This window comes from Bombina bombina, chromosome 1 (assembly GCF_027579735.1).
Source record: "Bombina bombina isolate aBomBom1 chromosome 1, aBomBom1.pri, whole genome shotgun sequence".
Taxonomy (NCBI): domain Eukaryota; kingdom Metazoa; phylum Chordata; class Amphibia; order Anura; family Bombinatoridae; genus Bombina; species Bombina bombina.
This window is the reverse complement of record NC_069499.1, coordinates 1,193,193,884-1,193,213,727: the sequence shown is the minus strand read 5'-3', so window position 1 is coordinate 1,193,213,727 and position 19,844 is coordinate 1,193,193,884. Positions and strand designations below refer to the sequence as shown.

Genomic DNA, 19,844 nt, shown 5'->3' with positions numbered 1-19,844 from the left:
TGCACTGAGCTATGGAAGGAAGAGGAACGGAATGAAGTATCCGACAAGAGTCCAGAAGCTTTGTTTTTCTGGCTTCTGTTAGAAAGATCCTCATTTGTAAGGAGTCTATAATTGTTCCCAAGAAGGGAACCCTTGTTGACGGGGATAGAGAACTCTTTTCCACGTTCACTTTCCAGCCGTGAGATCTGAGAAAGGCCAGGACAATGTCCGTGTGAGCCTTTGCTTGAGGAAGGGACGACGCTTGAATCAAAATGTCGTCCAGGTAAGGTACTACTGCAATGCCCCTTGGTCTTAGCACCGCTAGAAGGGACCCTAGTACCTTTGTGAAAATCCTTGGAGCAGTGGCTAATCCGAAAGGAAGCGCCACGAACTGGTAATGTTTGCGAAAAAACATGAAGGAATTGTTCAAAATTCACCAAATTTTCACCACAGCGTCTTAAAGCCTTGAAAATATTGCACACCAATTTTGGAAGCTTTAACCCTTAAAATAACGGAACCGGAGCCGTTTTAAGCTTTAAACCCCTTTACAGTCCCTGGTATCTGCTTTGCTGAGACCCAACCAAACCCAAAGGGGAATACGATACCAAATGACGCCTTCAGAAGTCTTTTATAAGTATCAGAGCTCCTCTCACATGCGACTGCATGCCATGCCTCTCAAAAACAAGTGCGCAACACCGGCGCGAAAATGAGACTCTGCCTATGCTTTGGGAAAGCCCCTAAAGAATAAGGTGTCTAAAACAGTGCCTGCCGATATTATTATATCAAAATACCCAGATAAAATGATTCCTCAAGGCTAAATATGTGTTAATAATCAATCGATTTAGCCCAGAAAAAGTCTACAGTTTAAATAAGCCCTTATGAAGCCCTTATTTACAATCGTAATAAACATGGCTTACCGGATCCCATAGGGAAAATGACAGCTTCCAGCATTACATCGTCTTGTTAGAATGTGTCATACCTCAAGCAGCAAGGGACTGCAAACTGTTCCCCCAACTGAAGTTAATTGCTCTCAACAGTCCTGTGTGGAACAGCCATGGATTTTAGTTACGGTTGCTAAAATCATTTTCCTCATACAAACAGAATTCTTCATCTCTTTTCTGTTTCTGAGTAAATAGTACGTACCAGCACTATTTGAAAATAACAAACTCTTGATTGAATAATGAAAAACTACAGTTAAACACTAAAAAACTCTAAGCCATCTCCGTGGAGATGTTGCCTGTACAACGGCAAAGAGAATGACTGGGGTAGGCGGAGCCTAGGAGGGATCATGTGACCAGCTTTGCTGGGCTCTTTGCCATTTCCTGTTGGGGAAGAGAATATCCCACAAGTAAGGATGACGCCGTGGACCGGACACACCTATGTTGGAGAAATTATGTTTTCTTCTGTTAAGTGTGATCAGTCCACGGGTCATCATTACTTGTGGGATACCAATACCAAAGCAAAAGTACACGGATGACGGGAGGGATAGGCAGGCTCTTTATACAGAAGGAACCACTGCCTGAAGAACCTTTCTCCCAAAAATAGCCTCCGAGGAAGCAAAAGTGTCAAATTTGTAAAATTTGGAAAAAGTATGAAGCGAAGACCAAGTTGCAGCCTTGCAAATCTGTTCAACAGAGGCCTCATTCTTAAAGGCCCAAGTGGAAGCCACAGCTCTAGTGGAATGAGCTGTAACTCTTTCAGGAGGCTGCTGTCCAGCAGTCTCATAAGCTAAACGAATTATGCTACGAAGCCAAAAAGAGAGAGAGGTAGCAGAAGCTTTTTGACCTCTCCTCTGACCAGAGTAAACGACAAACAGGGAAGACGTTTGTCGAAAATCTTTAGTTGCCTGTAAATAAAATTTAAGGGCACGAACTACATCCAGATTGTGCAAAAGACGTTCCTTCCTCGAAGAAGGATTTGGGCACAAGGATGGAACAACAATCTCCTGATTGATATTCCTGTTAGTGACTACCTTAGGTAAGAACCCAGGCTTAGTACGCAGAACTACCTTATCCGAGTGAAAAATCAAATAAGGAGAATCACAATGTAAGGCTGATAACTCAGAGACTCTTCGAGCCGAGGAAATAGCCATTAAAAATAGAACTTTCCAAGATAACAACTTTATATCAATGGAATGAAGGGGTTCAAACGGAACACCCTGTAAAACGTTAAGAACAAGGTTTAAACTCCATGGTGGAGCCACAGCTTTAAACACAGGTTTAATCCTGGCCAAAGCCTGACAAAAAAGCCTGAACGTCTGGAACTTCTGACAGACGCTTGTGTAACAGAATGGACAGAGCTGATCTCTGTCCCTTTAAGGAACTAGCAGATAAACCCTTTTCTAAACCTTCTTGTAGAAAAGACAATATCCTAGGAATCCTAACCTTACTCCAAGAGTAACCTTTGGATTCGCACCAATATAGGTATTTACGCCATATTTTATGGTAAATCTTTCTGGTAACAGGCTTCCTAGCCTGTATTAAGGTATCAATAACTGACTCAGAAAAACCACGCTTTGATAAGATCAAGCGTTCAATTTCCAAGCAGTCAGCTTCAGAGAAGTTAGATTTTGATGTTTGAAAGGACCCTGAATCAGAAGGTCCTGTTTCAGAGGTAACGACCAAGGTGGACAGAATGACATGTCCACCAGATCTGTATACCAAGTCCTGCGTGGCCATGCAGGCGCTATTAGAATCACTGATGCTTTCTCCTGTTTGATTCTGGCAATCAATCGAGGAAGCATCGGGAAAGGTGGAAACACATAAGCCATCCTGAAGGTCCATGGTGCTGTCAAGGCATCTATCAGGACCGCTCCCGGATCCCTGGATCTGGACCCGTAGCGCGGAAGCTTGGCGTTCTGTCGAGACGCCATGAGATCTATCTCTGGTTTGCCCCAACGTCGAAGTATTTGGGCAAAGACCTCTGGATGAAGTTCCCACTCCCCCGGATGAAAAGTCTGACGACTTAAGAAATCCGCCTCCCAGTTCTCCACTCCCGGGATGTGGATTGCAGACAGGTGGCAAGAGTGAGACTCTGCCCAGCGAATTATCTTCGATACTTCCATCATTGCTAGGGAGCTTCTTGTCCCTCCGTGATGGTTGATATAAGCTACAGTCGTGATGTTGTCCGACTGGAACCTGATGAACCCCCGAGTTGCTAACTGGGGCCAAGCCAGAAGAGCATTGAGGACTGCTCTCAATTCCAGAATGTTTATTGGAAGAAGACTCTCCTCCTGATTCCATAGTCCCTGAGCCTTCAGAGAATTCCAGACAGCGCCCCAACCTAGTAGGCTGGCGTCTGTTGTTACAATTGACCAGTCTGGCCTGCTGAATGGCATTCCCCTGGACAGATGTGGCCGATAAAGCCACCATAGAAGAGAATTTCTGGTCTCTTGAATGGCATGAAGGACACGGCATGCATTTTGAAGTTTTGTTAACCTGTCCTCTGTCAGGTAAATCTTCATTTCTACAGAATCTATCAGAGTCCCCAGGAAGGGAACTCTTGTGAGTGGAAAGAGAGAACTTTTCTCTTCGTTCACTTTCCATCCATGCGACCTTAGAAATGCCAGTACTATCTCTGTATGAGATTTGGCAGTTTGAAAGCTTGAAGCTTGTATCAGTATGTCGTCTAAGTACGGAGCTACTGAAATTCCTCGCGGTCTTAGTACCGCCAGAAGAGTGCCCAGAACCTTTGTGAAGATTCTTGGAGCCGTAGCCAGTCCGAATGGAAGAGCTACAAACTGGTAATGCCTGTCTAAAAAGGCAAACCTTAGATACCGGTAATGACTTCTGTGAATCGGTATGTGAAGGTAAGCATCCTTTAAATCCACTGTGGTCAAGTACTGACCCTCTTGGATCATGGGCAAAATTGTTAGAATAGTTTCCATCTTGAACGATGGAACTCTTAGGAATTTGTTTAGGATCTTTAAATCCAAGATTGGCCTGAAGGTTCCCTCTTTTTTGGGAACTACAAACAGATTTGAGTAAAACCCTTGTCCTTGTTCCAACCGCGGAACTGGATGGATCACTCCCATTAATAAAAGATCTTGTACGCAGCGTATAAACGCTTCCTTCTTTGTTAGGTTTGTTGACAACCTTGACAGATGAAATCTCCCTCTTGGGGGAGAGGATTTGAAGTCCAGAAGGTATCCCTGAGATATGATCTCTAACGCCCAGGGATCCTGAACATCTCTTGCCCAAGCCTGGGCGAAGAGGGAAAGTCTGCCCCCCACTAGATCCGGTCCCGGATCGGGGGCCCTCAATTCATGCTGTCTTAGGGGCAGCAGCAGGTTTTCTGGCCTGTTTGCCCCTGTTCCAGGACTGGTTAGGTTTCCAGCCTTGTCTGTAGCGAGCAACAGCTCCTTCCTGTTTTGGTGCAGAGGAAGTTGATGCTGCTCCTGCTTTGAAATTACGAAAGGAACGAAAATTGGACTGTCTAGCCTTGGCTTTGGCCTTGTCCTGAGGCAGGGCATGACCTTTACCTCCTGTAATGTCATCAATAATCTCTTTCAAGCCGGGCCCGAATAAGGTCTGCCCTTTGAAAGGAATATTAAGCAATTTAGATTTAGACGTAACATCAGCTGACCAGGATTTTAGCCACAGAGCTCTGCGTGCCTGAATGGCGAATCCTGAATTTTTAGCCGCAAGTTTAGTTAAATGTACTACGGCATCTGAAATAAATGAATTAGCTAACTTAAGGAATTTAAGTTTGTGTGTGATGTCATCTAGTGTGGATGATTGAAGTGTCTCTTCCAGAGACTCAAACCAAAATGCTGCTGCAGCCGTGACAGGCGCAATACATGCAAGAGGTTGCAATATAAACCCTTGTTGAACAAACATTTTCTTAAGGTAACCCTCTAATTTTTTATCCATTGGATCTGAAAAAGCACAGCTATCCTCCACTGGGATAGTGGTACGCTTAGCTAAAGTAGAAACTGCTCCCTCCACCTTAGGGACCATTTGCCATAAGTCCCGTGTGGCGGCGTCTATTGGAAACATTTTTCTGAATATAGGAGGGGGTGAGAAAGGCACACCGGGTCTATCCCACTCCTTAGTAACAATGTCAGTAAGTCTCTTAGGTATAGGAAAAACGTCAGTACTCGTCGGTACCGCAAAATATTTATCCAACCTACACATTTTTTCTGGGATTGCAACTGTGTTACAATCATTCAGAGCCGCTAATACCTCCCCTAGTAACACACGGAGGTTCTCAAGCTTAAATTTAAAATTTGAAATGTCTGAGTCCAGTTTATTTGGATCAGAACCGTCACCCACAGAATGAAGCTCTCCGTCTTCACGTTCTGCAAACTGTGACGCAGTATCAGACATGGCCCTTGCATTATCAGCGCACTCTGTTCTCATCCCAGAGTGATCACGTTTACCTCTTAGTTCTGGTAGTTTAGCCAAAACTTCAGTCATAACAGTAGCCATATCTTGTAATGTGATTTGTAATGGCCGCCCAGATGCACTCGGCGCTACAATATCATGCACCTCCTGAGCGGGAGATGCAGGTACTGACACGTGAGGCGAGTTAGTCGGCATAACTCTCCCCTCGTTGTTTGGTGAAATATGTTCAATTTGTACAGATTGACTATTTTTTAAAGTAGCATCAATACATTTAGTACATAAATTTCTATTGGGCTCCACTTTGGCATTAACACATATAGCACAGAGATATTCCTCTGAATCAGACATGTTTAACACACTAGCAAATAAACAGCAACTTGGAAATACTTTTCAAAGTAATTTACAAATAATATGAAAACGAACTGTGCCTTTAAGAAGCACAGAAAATATTATAACAGATAAAATAATTAAGTTATAGCATCAATCTTTGTCAGAATATACAGTTTTAGCAAGGATTGTTCCCCTCAGCAAATGATAACTAACCCAGGCAGCAGAAAAAAATACACAAATAAACGTTTTTTATATCACAGTCAATACAATCAGCACAGCTCTGCTGTAATGATTACTTCCCTCAAAAAAGACTCTTGAGATCCCTGAACTCTGTAGAGATGAACCGGATCATGCAGGAAGAAAATGAACCTCTGACTGAGTTTTTCTGATGCATAGTAAAAGCGCCAAAAATGGCCCCTCCCCCACACACATAACAGTGAGAGGGATCAGTGAACTGCTCTAATTTAAAACAAAACTATTGCCAAGTGGAAAAAAAGTGCCCAAAACATTTTTTCACCCAGTACCTCAGAGAAAAAAACGTTTTTACATGCCAGCAAAAAAACGTTTTACCTCAATAATTAATTGTCATTTAAAACCTATTGCAAGTCCCTGCAAAATAGGTTAAGTCTATGTATACAGTTTAAAAGCCAGAGAAGTACCATTTCCCAGAAAACTGAAGTGTAAAATATACATACATGACAGCCTGATATCAGCTACATCTACTGCATTCAAGGCTGAGTTTACATTATAACGGTATGGCAGGATTTTCTCATCAATTCCATGTCAGAAAATAATAAACTGCTACATACCTCTTTGCAGATTAATCTGCCTGCTGTCCCCTGATCTGAAGTTTACCTCTCCTCAGATGGCCGAGAAACAGCAATATGATCTTAACTACTCCGGCTAAAATCATAGAAAAACTCAGGTAGATTCTTCTTCAAATTCTACCAGAGAAGGAATAACACACTCCGGTGCTATTATAAAATAACAAACTTTTGATTGAAGATATAAAAACTAAATATATCACCATAGTCCTCTCACACATCCTATCTAGTCGTTGGGTGCAAGAGAATGACTGGAGGTGACGTAGAGGGGAGGAGCTATATAGCAACTCTGCTGGGTGAATCCTCTTGCACTTCCTGTAGGGGAGCAGTTAATATCCCACAAGTAATGATGACCCGTGGACTGATCACACTTAACAGAAGAAATTTAGACTCCAAGGAGGAGTCATGGGTCTGAAAACAGGCTTGATTCTAACCAAAGCCTGAACAAAAGATTGTACATCTGGCACAGCTGCCAATCGCTTGTGTAACAAGACAGATAAAGCGGAAATCTGTCCTTTTAGAGAACTAGCTGACAACCCTTTATCCAAACCTTCTTGGAGAAAGGAGAGAATCTTTGGAATTTTAATCTTGATAGAAGAATAAAAAAAACTACAACTAACACCACAAACTTCTCACCATCCCCGTGGAGATGCTACTTGTTCAGAGCGGCAAGGAGAATGACTGGGGGGAGGAGCCAGAGGGGGAGCTATATGGACAGCTCTTGCTGTGTGCTCTCCTTGCCTTTCCCTGTGGGGGAGAATATTTCCCACAAGTAATGGATGACGCCGTGGACCGGACACACCAATGTTGGAGAAAAGGAGAAACTATAAGGTGCAGAGGTGACTGAAGTTTACATAAAAAAAATACTGTCTTTCTTGAATAGACAGGGCGGGCCGTGGGCTCGGTACATCGCAAAAGAAATAAATTTATCAGGCAAGCATAAATTTTGTTTTCTTTTGCATGATGTACAGAGTCCACGGATTCATCCTAACTTGTGGGATACCAATACCAAAGCTTTAGGACACGGATGAAGGGAGGGACAAGACAGGAACCTAAACGGAAGGCACCACTGCTTGCAAAACCTCTCCCCCAAATATAGCCTCCGAAGAAGCAAAAGTATCAAATTTGGAAAATTTGGAAAAGGTATGAAGCGAAGACCAAGTCGCAGCCTTACAAATCTGTTCAACAGAAGCATCATTTTTAAAAGCCCACGTGGAAGCTACCACTCTAGTAGAATGAGCTGTAATCCTTTCAGGAGGCTGCTTTCCAGCAGTCTCATAAGCCAAACGGATAATGCTTTTCAGCCAAAAGGAAAGAGAAGTCGCCATAGCCTTTTGATCCCTACGCTTTCCAGAATAGACAACAAACAAAGAAGATGTTTGACGAAAATCTTTGGTTGCCTGCAAATAAAATTTCAAAGCACAAGCCACATCCAAGTTGTGCAACAGACGTTCCTTCTTACAAGAATGATTAGGACACAGAGAAGGAACAACAATTTCTTGATTGATATTCCTGTTAGTAACAACCTTAGGTAGGAACCCAGGCTTGGTACGCAAAACCACCTTATCAGCATGGAACACCAGATAAGGTGAGTCACATTGTAATGCAGATAGTTCAGAAACTCTTCGAGCTGAAGAGATAGCAACTAGGAACAAAATTTTCCAAGATAAAAGCTTAATATCTATGGAATGCATGGGTTCAAACGGAACCCCCTGAAGAACTCTAAGAACTAAATTTAGACTCATGGCGGAGCAATAGGTTTAAACACAGGCTTAATTCTAACTAAAGCCTGACAAAAAGCCCGAATGTCTGGAACATCTGCCAGACGCTTGTGCAACAAAATAGACAGAGCAGATATCTGTCCCTTTAGGGAACTAGCTGATAATCCTTTCTTCAAACCGTCTTGGAGAAAAGACAAAATCCCAGGAATCCTTATTTTACTCCAGGAGAAGCCTTTGGATTCGCACCAAAAAAAGATATTTACGGCATATCTTATGATAAATTTTCCTGGTAACAGGCTTTCGAGCCTGAATCAAGGTATTTATGACTGACTCAGAGAAACCCCGCTTTGATAGAATCAAGCGTTCAATCTCCAAGCAGTCAGTTGCAGAGAAATTAGATTTGGATGCTTGAATGGACCTTAAATCAGAAGGTCCTGTCTCAATGGCAGAGACCATGGTGGAAGGGATGACATGTCCACCAGGTCTGCATACCAAGTCCTGCGTGGCCACGCAGGCGCTATCAAAATCACAGACGCTCTCTCCTGTTTGATTCTGGCAATCAGACGTGGAAGGAGAGGGAAAGGTGGAAACACATAAGCCAGGTTGAACGACCAGGGTACTGCTAGAGCATCTATCAGTACAGCCTGAGGATCCCTTGACCTGTAGCCGTAACAAGGAAGTTTGGCATTCTGACGAGACGCCATCAGATCCAACTCTGGTGTGCCCACAAGTTAATAAGCAATAAATCCCCAAATGACAAAACCGGATTGAAAAATGTGTAAAACCTGTTAAACACCCCTATAAGCACCTTGCCACAGCTCTGCTGTGGCCCTACCTGCTCTTAGGAACGATAATATGGGGTTAAAGCTTCGAATAGGCCCTCAGAAGATCATCAGGACCTCAGGAGAAGTTGCTTGCTGCTTGTCTGTATAACAATGCGCAACTGAGGTGCGAAAATAGGCCCCGCCCACCTCACTCGATGTTACTGGGGCCTACTCAAATCTAACAAACTTAGTTTGAAAACCATGTAGGTTATAACAAACCCAAAATAAGCCAAATGACCCCTCAAGCAAACGTCCCATAAACCTAAACGTTATTCCCAGAACACACAAATGTTTGTACCAATTTCATATAAACAAACTGAGTGGCCAAAAAAAGTTTTAGACCTTTATGCAAGCTAGTAAAACCTCTTTCATACTAGGATTACTGCTTACCCTTCCCCTAATGGGGATACTGTCAGCCTTTCTGAGTTAACACAGTCTCTGCAGAAAAATGACTGAACATACCTCATTGCTGTATAGCAAGAACCGTTCCTCACACTGAAGTTTTCCTGTACTCCTCAGCTCATATGGGAACAGCAGTGGACCTTAGTTACAAATGCTAAGATCATCATCCTCCAGGCAGAAAACAAAATGTATGCTTACCTGATAAATGTATTTCTCTTGTGGTGTATCCAGTCCATGGGTTCATCCATTACTTGTGGGATATTCTCCTTCCCAACAGGAAGTTGCAAGAGGACACCCACAGCAGAGCTGTCTATATAGCTCCTCCTCTAACTGCCACCCCCAGTCATTCGACTGAAGACAAGCAAGAAAAAAGGAGAAACTATAGGGTGCAGTGGTGACTGTAGTTTAAAAATAAAAAACACCTGCCTTAAAATGACAGGGCGGGCCGTGGACTGGATACACCACAAGAGAAATAAATTTATCAGGTAAGCATAAATTGTGTTTTCTCTTGTATAAAGGTGTATCCAGTCCACGGGTTCATCCATTACTTGTGGGATACCAATACCAAAGCTTTAGGACACGGATGAAGGGAGGGACAAGGCAGGAACTTAAACGGAAGGCACCACTGCCTGTAAGACCTTTCTCCCAAAAATAGCCTCTGAAGAAGCAATAGTATCGAATTTGTAGAATTTAGAAAAAGTGTGAAGCGAAGACCAAGTCGCCGCCTTACAAATCTGCTCAACAGAGGCCTCATTTTTAAAAGCCCATGTGGAAGCCACCGCTCTAGTGGAATGAGCTGTAATTCTTTCAGGAGGCTGCTGGCCAGCAGTCTCAATAAGCTAAGCGGATTATGCTTCTCAGCCAAAAAGAAAGAAGTTGCCGAAGCCTTTTGGCCTCTCCTCTGTCCAGAGTAGACAACAAACAAAGCAGATGTTTGATGAAAATCCTTCGTAGCTTGTAAATAAAACTTTAAAGCACGAACCACATCAAGATTGTGTAAAAGACGTTCCTTCTTTGAGGAAGGATTAGGACATAATGAAGGAACAACAATCTCCTGATTGATGTTCTAATAAGATACTACCTTAGGAAGAAACCCAGGTTTGGTATGCAAAACTACCTTATCTGCATGGAAAATCAGATAAGGGGAATCACACTGTAAAGCAGATAACTCCGAAACTCTTCGAGCCGAGGAGATAGCTACTAGGAACAGAACTTTCCAAGATAAAAGTTTAATATCTATGGAATGCAAGGGTTCAAACGGAACCCCTTGAAGAACTTTAATTACTAAATTTAAACTCCATGGCGGAGCAACAGGTTTAAACACAGGCTTAATTCTAACTAAAGCCTGACAAAACGCCTGAACGTCTGGAACCTCAGCCAGACGTTTGTGCAAAAGAATAGACAGAGCAGAAATCTGTCCCTTTAAGGAACTAGCAGACAATCCATTCTCCAATCCCTCTTGGAGAAAGGATAAGATTCTAAGAATCCTGACTTTACTCCATGAGTAACCCTTGGATTCACACCAATGAAGATATTTACACCATATCTTATGATAGATTTTCCTGGTGACAGGCTTTCGAGCCTGAATTAAGGTATCAATGACCGACGCTGAAAAACCACGCTTTGATAGAATCAAGCGTTCAATCTCCAAGCAGTCAGACGCAGAGAAATTAGATTTGGATGTTTGAAAGGATCTTGAAGTAGAAGGTCCTGCCTCAGCGGCAGAGTCCATGGTGGAAAGGATGACATGTCCACCAGATCTGCATACCAAGTCCTGCGTGGCCACGCAGGAGCTATCAAAATCACAGACGCTCCCTCCTGCTTGATCTTGGCAATCAGACGAGGGAGCAGAGGAAACGGTGGAAACACATAAGCCAGGCTGAAGGACCAGGGCGCTGCTAGAGCATCTATCAGCGCTGCCTTGGGATCCCTGGACCTGTAACGAGGAAGCTTGGCGTTCTGACGAGACGCCATGAGATCCAGTTCTGGTTTGCCCCATAGTTGAATCAACTGGGCAAATACCTCCGGATGGAGCTCCCACTCCCCCGGATGAAAAGTCTGCCGACTTAGGAAATCCGCCTCCCAGTTCTCTACTCCTGGGATATGGATAGCTGAGAGATGGCAAGAGTGAACCTCTGCCCATAGAATTATCTTTGAAACCTCCAACATCGCCAGGGGGCTCCTTGTACCCCCTTGATGGTTGATATAGGCTACAGTCGTGATGTTGTCCGACTGAAATCTGATGAACCTGACCGCAGCTAGCTGAGGCCAAGCCTGAAGAGCATTGAATATTGCTCTTAGTTCCAGAATGTTTATCGGAAGGAGGGCTTCCTCCTGAGTCCACGAACCCTGAGCCTTCAGGGAGTTCCAGACTGCTCCCCAGCCCAGAAGGCTGGCATCTGTCGTCACTATAGTCCATTCTGGCCTGCGGAAGCTCATTCCCTGGACAGATGGACCCGAGATAGCCACCAGAGAAGAGAATCCCTGGTCTCCTGATCCAGATTTAGCAGAGGGGACAAATCTGTGTAATCCCCATTCCACTGATTGAGCATGCAAAGTTGCAGTGGTCTGAGATGTAGGCGGGCAAACGGAACTATGTCCATTGCCGCTACCATTAAGCCGATTACTTCCATACACTGAGCCACTGATGGCTGAGAAGTGGAATAAAGAGCACGGCAGGAAGTTAGAAACTTTGACAACCTGAACTCTGTCAGAAAAATCTAATCTTTCTACTGAATCTATCATTCTAAGAGGGGGTTCCACAATGGCTTCTAAACATAATGAACAAGGAGTTTCCTCTATGTCAGACATGTTTAACAGACTAGTAATGAGACCAGCAAGCTTGGAAAACACTTTAATAAATTTGAAAAAGCAATTAAACAAAAACAGTACTGTGCCTTTAAGAGAAAAAAACTACCACATAAACTGCAAAACAGTGTTAAAAAGTAGTAAACTCTACTAAATTTTTACAGTGTGTATAAGAGACTAAAGCAGCATTGCACCCACTTGCAAATGGATGATTAACCCCTTAGGCCCCAAACCGGATTAGAAAAACGGTAAAACCGTTAAAAAACAGTCAAACACACTGCCACAGCTCTGCTGTGGCTCCTACCTGCCCTTAAACACGATTTTTGCAGGAAAAAAACCCTCTATAGTGGTCCTAGATGCCAGAGGACTCCTTTAGGGAAGCTGGATGTCTCAGTCTGAATGAATATAAAGTGCGCGAAAATAGGCCCCTCCCACCACGCACTCAATGTCAGAGGGCCTTAAAAAAGTACTCCTAGGAGTAATCTAACAAGCCATGTGGAAAACTAGGCCCCAAATAAAGATTTATCACCCTCAGAGAAAAAACGTTCTTTCTGTAAGTTATGCAAACGTTTTTACACTAAGTAATATGAGAGTTAACATGAATATTACCCTTATCTTGTAAGCATGATCCCAGTCGTTGTTAAATCACTGTATCAGGCTTACCTCAAATATACCAGGCACTGTCAGCATTTTCTAGACCTTATCATCTCTCTAGAAAAAAACATAATTTATGCTTACCTGATAAATTCCTTTCTCCTGTAGTGTAGTCAGTCCACGGGTCATCCATTACTTATGGAATATATCTCTTCCTAACAGGAAACTGCAAGAGAATTACCCAGCAGAGCTGCTATATAGCTCCTCCCCTCATATATCATACTCAGTCATTCGACCAAAGCAGAGGAGAAAGGAGGAACCATAGGGTACAGTGGTGACTGGAGTTTAATTAAAATTTAGACCTGCCGTAAAAACAGGGCGGGCCGTGGACTGACTACACTACAGGAGAAAGGAATTTATCAGGTAAGCATAAATTAGGTTTTCTCCTGTTAAGTATAGTCAGTCCACGGGTCATCCATTACTTATGGAATACCAATACCAAAGCTGAAGTACACGGATGAAGGGAGGGACAAGGCAGGAACATTAAACAGAAGGAACCACTGCCTGAAGTACCTTTCTCCCAAAAATAGCCTCCGACGAAGCAAAAGTGTCAAATTTGTAAAATTTTGAAAAAGTGTGAAGCGAAGACCAAGTCGCAGCCTTGCAAATCTGTTCAACAGAGGCCTCATTTTTAAGGCCCAGGTGGAAGCCACAGCTCTAGTAGAATGAGCTGTAATCCTTTCAGGAGGCTGCTGTCCAGCAGTCTCATAGGCTAAGCGTATTATGCTACGAAGCCAAAAAGAGAGAGAGGTAGCCGAAGCCTTTTGACCTCTCCTCTGTCCAGAGTAAACGACAAACAGGGAAGAAGTTTGACGAAAATCCTTAGTTGCCAGCAAATAGAATTTCAGGGCACGGACTACGTCCAGATTATGCAAAAGTCGTTCCTTCTTTGAAGAAGGGTTAGGACACAGAGATGGAACAACAATCTCTTGATTGATATTCCTGTTAGTAACTACCTTAGGTAAGAACCCAGGTTTAGTACGCAGGACTACCTTGTCTGAATGAAAAATCAGATAAGGAGAATCACAATGTAAGGCAGATAACTCAGAGACTCTTCGAGCCGAGGAAATAGCCATCAAAAACAGAACTTTCCAAGATAACAGCTTGATATCAATGGAATGAAGGGGTTCAAATGGAACGCCTTGAAGAACATTAAGAACTAAGTTTAAGCTCCACGGCGGAGCAACAGACTTAAACACAGGCTTAATCCTAGTTAAAGCATGACAGAAAGCCTGAACGTCTGGAACTTCAGCCAGACGTTTGTGTAGAAGAATAGACAGAGCAGAAATCTGTCCCTTTAACGAACTAGTAGATAAGCCCTTTTCTAAACCCTCTTGTAGAAAGGACAATATCCTAGGAATCCTAACCTTACTCCATGAGTAACTCTTGGATTCGCACCAATGTAAATATTTACGCCATATCTTATGGTAAATTTTTCTGGTAACAGGCTTCCTAGCCTGTATTAAGGTATCAATAACCGACTCCGAGAAGCCACGCTTTGATAGAATCAAGCGTTCAATCTCCATGCAGTCAGTCTCAGAGAAATTAGATTTGGATGTTTGAAAGGACCCTGAATTAGAAGGTCCTGTATCAGAGGCAGAGACCACGGTGGACAGGACGACATGTCCACTAGGTCTGCATACCAGGTCCTGCGTGGCCACGCAGGCGCTATCAGAATAACTGAAGCTCTCTCCTGTTTGATCTTGGCAATCAAACGAGGAAGCATCGGGAATGGTGGAAACACATAAGCCATGTTGAAGACCCAAGGGGCTGTCAGAGCATCTATCAGCACCGCTCCCGGGTCCCTGGACCTGGATCCGTAACAAGGAAGCTTGGCGTTCTGACGAGACGCCATGAGATCCAGATCTGGTTTGCCCCAACGACGAATCAGTTGAGCAAAGACCTCCGGATGAAGCTCCCACTCCCCCGGATGAAAAGTCTGGCGACTTAGAAAATCCGCCTCCCAGTTCTCCACGCCTGGGATGTAGATCGCTGACAGGTGGCAAGAGTGAGACTCTGCCCAGCGAATTATCTTTGAGACTTCCAACATCGCTAGGGAACTTCTGGTTCCCCCTTGATGGTTGATGTAAGCCACAGTCGTGATGTTGTCCGACTGAAATCTGATGAACCTCAGAGTTGCTAACTGAGGCCAAGCTAGGAGAGCATTGAATATTGCTCTTAACTCCAGAATATTTATTGGGAGGAGTTTCTCCTCCTGAGTCCATAATCCCTGAGCTTTCAGGGAATTCCAGACTGCTCCCCAGCCTAGAAGGCTGGCGTCTGTTGTTACAATCGTCCAATCTGGCCTGCGAAAGGTCATCCCCTTGGACAGATGTGGCCGAGAAAGCCACCATAGAAGAGAATCTCTGGTCTCTTGATCCAGATTTAGTAGGGGGGACAAATCTGAGTAATCCCCGTTCCACTGACTTAGCATGCACAATTGCAGCGGTCTGAGATGCAGGCGCGCAAATGGTACTATGTCCATTGCCGCTACCATTAAGCCGATTACTTCCATGCACTGAGCTACTGACGGGTGTGGAATGGAGTGAAGGACACGGCAAGCATTTAGAAGTTTTAATAACCTGGCCTCTGTCAGGTAAATTTTCATCTCTACAGAATCTATAAGAGTCCCTAGAAAGGGAACTCTTGTAAGTGGTAATAGAGAACTCTTTTCCACGTTCACCTTCCACCCATGCGACCTCAGAAATGCCAGAACTATCTCTGTATGAGACTTGGCAGTTTGAAAACTTGACGCTTGTATCAGAATGTCGTCTAGGTACGGAGTCACCGCTATGCCTCGCGGTCTTAGTACCGCCAGAAGTGATCCTAGAATTTTTGTAAAGATTCTTGGAGCCGTAGCTAATCCGAAGGGAAGAGCTACAAACTGGTAATGCCTGTCTAGGAAGGCAAATCTCAGATACCGGTAATGGTCCTTGTGAATCGGTATGTGAAGGTAGGCATCCTTTAGATCCACTGTGGTCATGTACTGACCCTCTTGGATCATGGGAAGGATGGTTCGAATAGTTTCCATTTTGAATGATGGAACTCTTAGAAATTTGTTTAGGATTTTTAAGTCCAGGATTGGCCTGAAGGTTCCCTCTTTCTTGGGAACCACAAATAGGTTTGAATAGAATCCCTGCCCGTGTTCCGTCTGCGGAACTGGGTGGATTACCCCCATTAGTAAGAGATCTTGTACACAGCGTAGAAACGCCTCTTTCTTTATTTGGTTTGCTGATAACCTTGAAAGATGAAATCTCCCCCGTGGAGGAGAAGTTTTGAAGTCCAGGAGATATCCCTGAGATATGATCTCCAACGCCCAGGGATCCTGGACATCTCTTGCCCAAGCCTGGGCGAAGAGAGAAAGTCTGCCCCCCACTAGATCCGTTTCTGGATAGGGGGCCCTCTCTTCATGCTGTCTTGGGGGCAGCAGCAGGTTTCTTGGCCTGCTTGCCCCTGTTCCAGGACTGGTTAACTTTCCAGCCCTGTCTGTAACGAGCAACAGCTCCTTCCTGTTTTGGAGCGGAGGAAGTTGATGCTGCTCCTGCCTTGAAGTTACGAAAGGCACGAAAATTAGACTGTTTGGCCTTTGATTTGGCCCTGTCCTGAGGTAGAGCATGGCCCTTACCTCCCGTAATGTCAGCAATAATTTCTTTCAAGCCGGGCCCGAATAAGGTCTGCCCTTTGAAAGGAATATTAAGCAATTTAGATTTAGAAGTCACGTCAGCTGACCAGGATTTAAGCCATAGCGCTCTGCGCGCTTGGATGGCGAATCCGGAGTTCTTAGCCGTAAGTTTGGTTAAATGCACAACGGCATCAGAAACAAATGCGTTAGCTAGCTTAAGTGTCTTAAGCTTGTTGATTATTTCATCCAATGGAGCTGAGCGAATGGCCTCTTCCAGAGACTCAAACCAGAATGCTGCCGCAGCAGTGACAGGCGCAATGCATGCGAGGGGCTGTAAAATAAAACCTTGTTGAACAAACATTTTCTTAAGGTAACCCTCTAATTTTTTATCCATTGGATCTGAAAAGGCACAACTATCCTCCACCGGGATAGTGGTACGCTTAGCTAAAGTAGAAACTGCTCCCTCCACCTTAGGGACCCTCTGCCATAAGTCTCGTGTGGTGGCGTCAATAGGAAACATTTTCCTAAATATGGGAGGAGGGGTAAAAGGCACACCCGGTCTATCCCACCCACAGATCTCTCACAGCTTCCTTTTTAGTTAGGCTGCAAGAGAATGACTGAGTATGATATGTGAGGGGAGGAGCTATATAGCAGCTCTGCTGGGTAATTCTCTTGCAGTTTCCTGTTAGGAAGAGATATATTCCATAAGTAATGGATGACCCGTGGACTGACTACACTTAACAGGAGAAATATACTGAACATACCTCAAAGCAGGTGATGTGCAAACCGTCCCCCCAACTGATGTTTTCTTTCCATACTCTTCAGCTATGTGTGAGAACAGCAATGGACCTTAGTTACAAACTGCTAAGATCATCAACCTCCAGGCAGATTCTTCTTCCAATTTCTGCCTGAGAGTAAAACAGTACAACGCCGGTACCGTTTAAAAATAAACTCTTGATTGAAGGTAAAAACTACACTAAGTCACCACATATCGCTTGATACTTCCTTTCTTGTCGAGAGTTGCAAGAGAATGACTGGGGGTGGCAGTTAGGGGAGAAGCTATATAGACAGCTCTGCTGCGGGTGTCCTCTTGCAACTTCCTGTTGGGAAGGAGAATATCCCACAAGTAATGGATGAACCCGTGGACTGGATACACCTTTACAAGAGAAATCTTCATCTATGTCCTGCCTGAGAGCAAATAGTACAATACCGGTACCATTAAAAAATAAACTCTTGATTGAAAATGAAATAAAAACTAACAGTTTAACACCTCTTCTCTTCACTCTTCCTGCTTAGAGCCAGCAAAGAGAATGACTGGGGGGTGGAGTTAAGGGGGGAGCTATATAGACAGCTCTGCTGTGGTGCTCTCTTTGCTACTTCCTGTCAGGAAGGACAATATCCCACAAGTTAGGATGAATCCGTGGACTCGGTACATCATGCAAAAGAAAGAACTGTGACTATTTCAAGAAGTATTTCTGCAAGAAAATGTATAGCAAATGTGTATAAAATCTATAATACTCTGCTGTACTGTTTTAGAATTCCACTTGTAGTGTCACTTAAACAATGGCCGTTAATTAGTAACTTCTAATAAACCAGTAAGCATATCCAAATTCTAAAGTGCTGGTTGGCAATTTAGTCCCTTTTATTCGTGCACTGCACAGGAAGTAGTGGGCAGGAGAGAGGGCATCATGTATTTAACCCATTCTTATTGAGTGGTCAACGACTATATCTTACTGTGCACATACTTTATTATGGATTCTATGCAATAAATAAGAAAAGCAGAGAATGGTTATTTGTCCTATAACAGAAAATAGGTGCACTTCATACCTTGAATGGGTCTGAATTCATGGAGATCTCTCCTAAAAGCAGAAAATCAGTTATAAGAGCCAATAGCCAATTTTTCAGTACTACCTCCTGTGTAACTATTTAAGCAATTGTCAGATTTCAAGTATCATACCCCCATATATATGATATGCTATTGTTCTGCAGGAGCGATTATGTCTCTTACAACTCCATATCATCTAAGCATGACTGGGGGTAATTAACAGACTGCATGTCCAATAGCTCCCCCTATCTGACACCCAGTGGAGAATCATCAGATTCACTGTCCCATAGCTACTTGTTGGTCTCTGACAGTGTGTCACTATGCATTTTACCATGGCAGCCTACTAGGTGTGTAACTACAAAGATGAAACAGGCACTAGTTTCCATAACTCCCTGCAGTATGTCATATCTTCCTACGTCACATCATAGAAGCAACAATAAATGTCCCATATATTTTCTGTTTCATTAAAGGGACATTGTACTCATGCAGGCAGCTGTGCAGACGATATTGCATCCAGAGCTGCTGCAGGAATAACCTTCTATATGTTGGTCTCGCCCCCCCCCCCATGGGAGGTTGATTTCTGCTGCAGCCTCCTATGTACGTAGCTTTTCTATGGTCAGTACTGCTTTTTTTAAATTTTCAGTAAAAGTGGTGGTTTCAACAGGCAAAACCAGCAATTTCAGATGTCAAAATAAAAGTAAAGGTGTTAGTTTGAGGCAATTTACAATACTCCAGCATGTAAAACTGATAATCGGAAACATATTAACACATAGAAAATATCACAGTACAATGTCCCTTTAAGCAGAAGGAGAGAAACTATGTACCATAGCCTTGTGTGTCTTAACATGCATGTTCCAATTACCTGGTGAACAATATCCGTCTCAGATTTCACAGTAAGTGTCACTCACCATTTTTGTGTTTTATTGACTTGGATCTGCGGGGAGAATTTGGATTCTGCAACACAATGTACAAACCCTCCATAAATAAAGACAAGAAAACACAAACAAAGAAAAGAAGATACATGCTAACAAAACAGAATTTATGTTTACCTGATAAATTACTTTCTCCAACGGTGTGTCCGGTCCACGGCGTCATCCTTACTTGTGGGATATTCTCCTCCCCAACAGGAAATGGCAAAGAGCCCAGCAAAGCTGGTCACATGATCCCTCCTAGGCTCCGCCTTCCCCAGTCATTCGACCGACGTAAAGGAGGAATATTTGCATAGGAGAAACCATATGATACCGTGGTGACTGTAGTTAAAGAAAATAAATTATCAGACCTGATTAAAAAACCAGGGCGGGCCGTGGACCGGACACACCGTTGGAGAAAGTAATTTATCAGGTAAACATAAATTCTGTTTTCTCCAACATAGGTGTGTCCGGTCCACGGCGTCATCCTTACTTGTGGGAACCAATACCAAAGCTTTAGGACACGGATGAAGGGAGGGAGCAAATCAGGTCACCTAGATGGAAGGCACCACGGCTTGCAAAACCTTTCTCCCAAAAATAGC

The 19,844-nt window shown here is 43.6% G+C and overlaps 1 protein-coding gene across 3 annotated transcripts in view; it reads right to left on the bottom strand.

Annotated features, from left to right (window-relative positions):
- The window catches only part of ATXN7L3 (ataxin 7 like 3), a 252,225-nt gene that overhangs the window by 112,894 nt on the left and 119,487 nt on the right, over positions 1-19,844 (bottom strand). For all 3 annotated transcript variants that reach the window (XM_053700038.1, XM_053700031.1, XM_053700042.1), the window contains 2 exons: positions 19,243-19,288; positions 18,337-18,368 (listed from right to left, as the gene is read on the bottom strand). In XM_053700038.1, the coding sequence (XP_053556013.1) occupies positions 18,337-18,368; positions 19,243-19,288 (78 nt within the window). The remainder of the gene's footprint in view (positions 1-18,336; positions 18,369-19,242; positions 19,289-19,844) is intronic.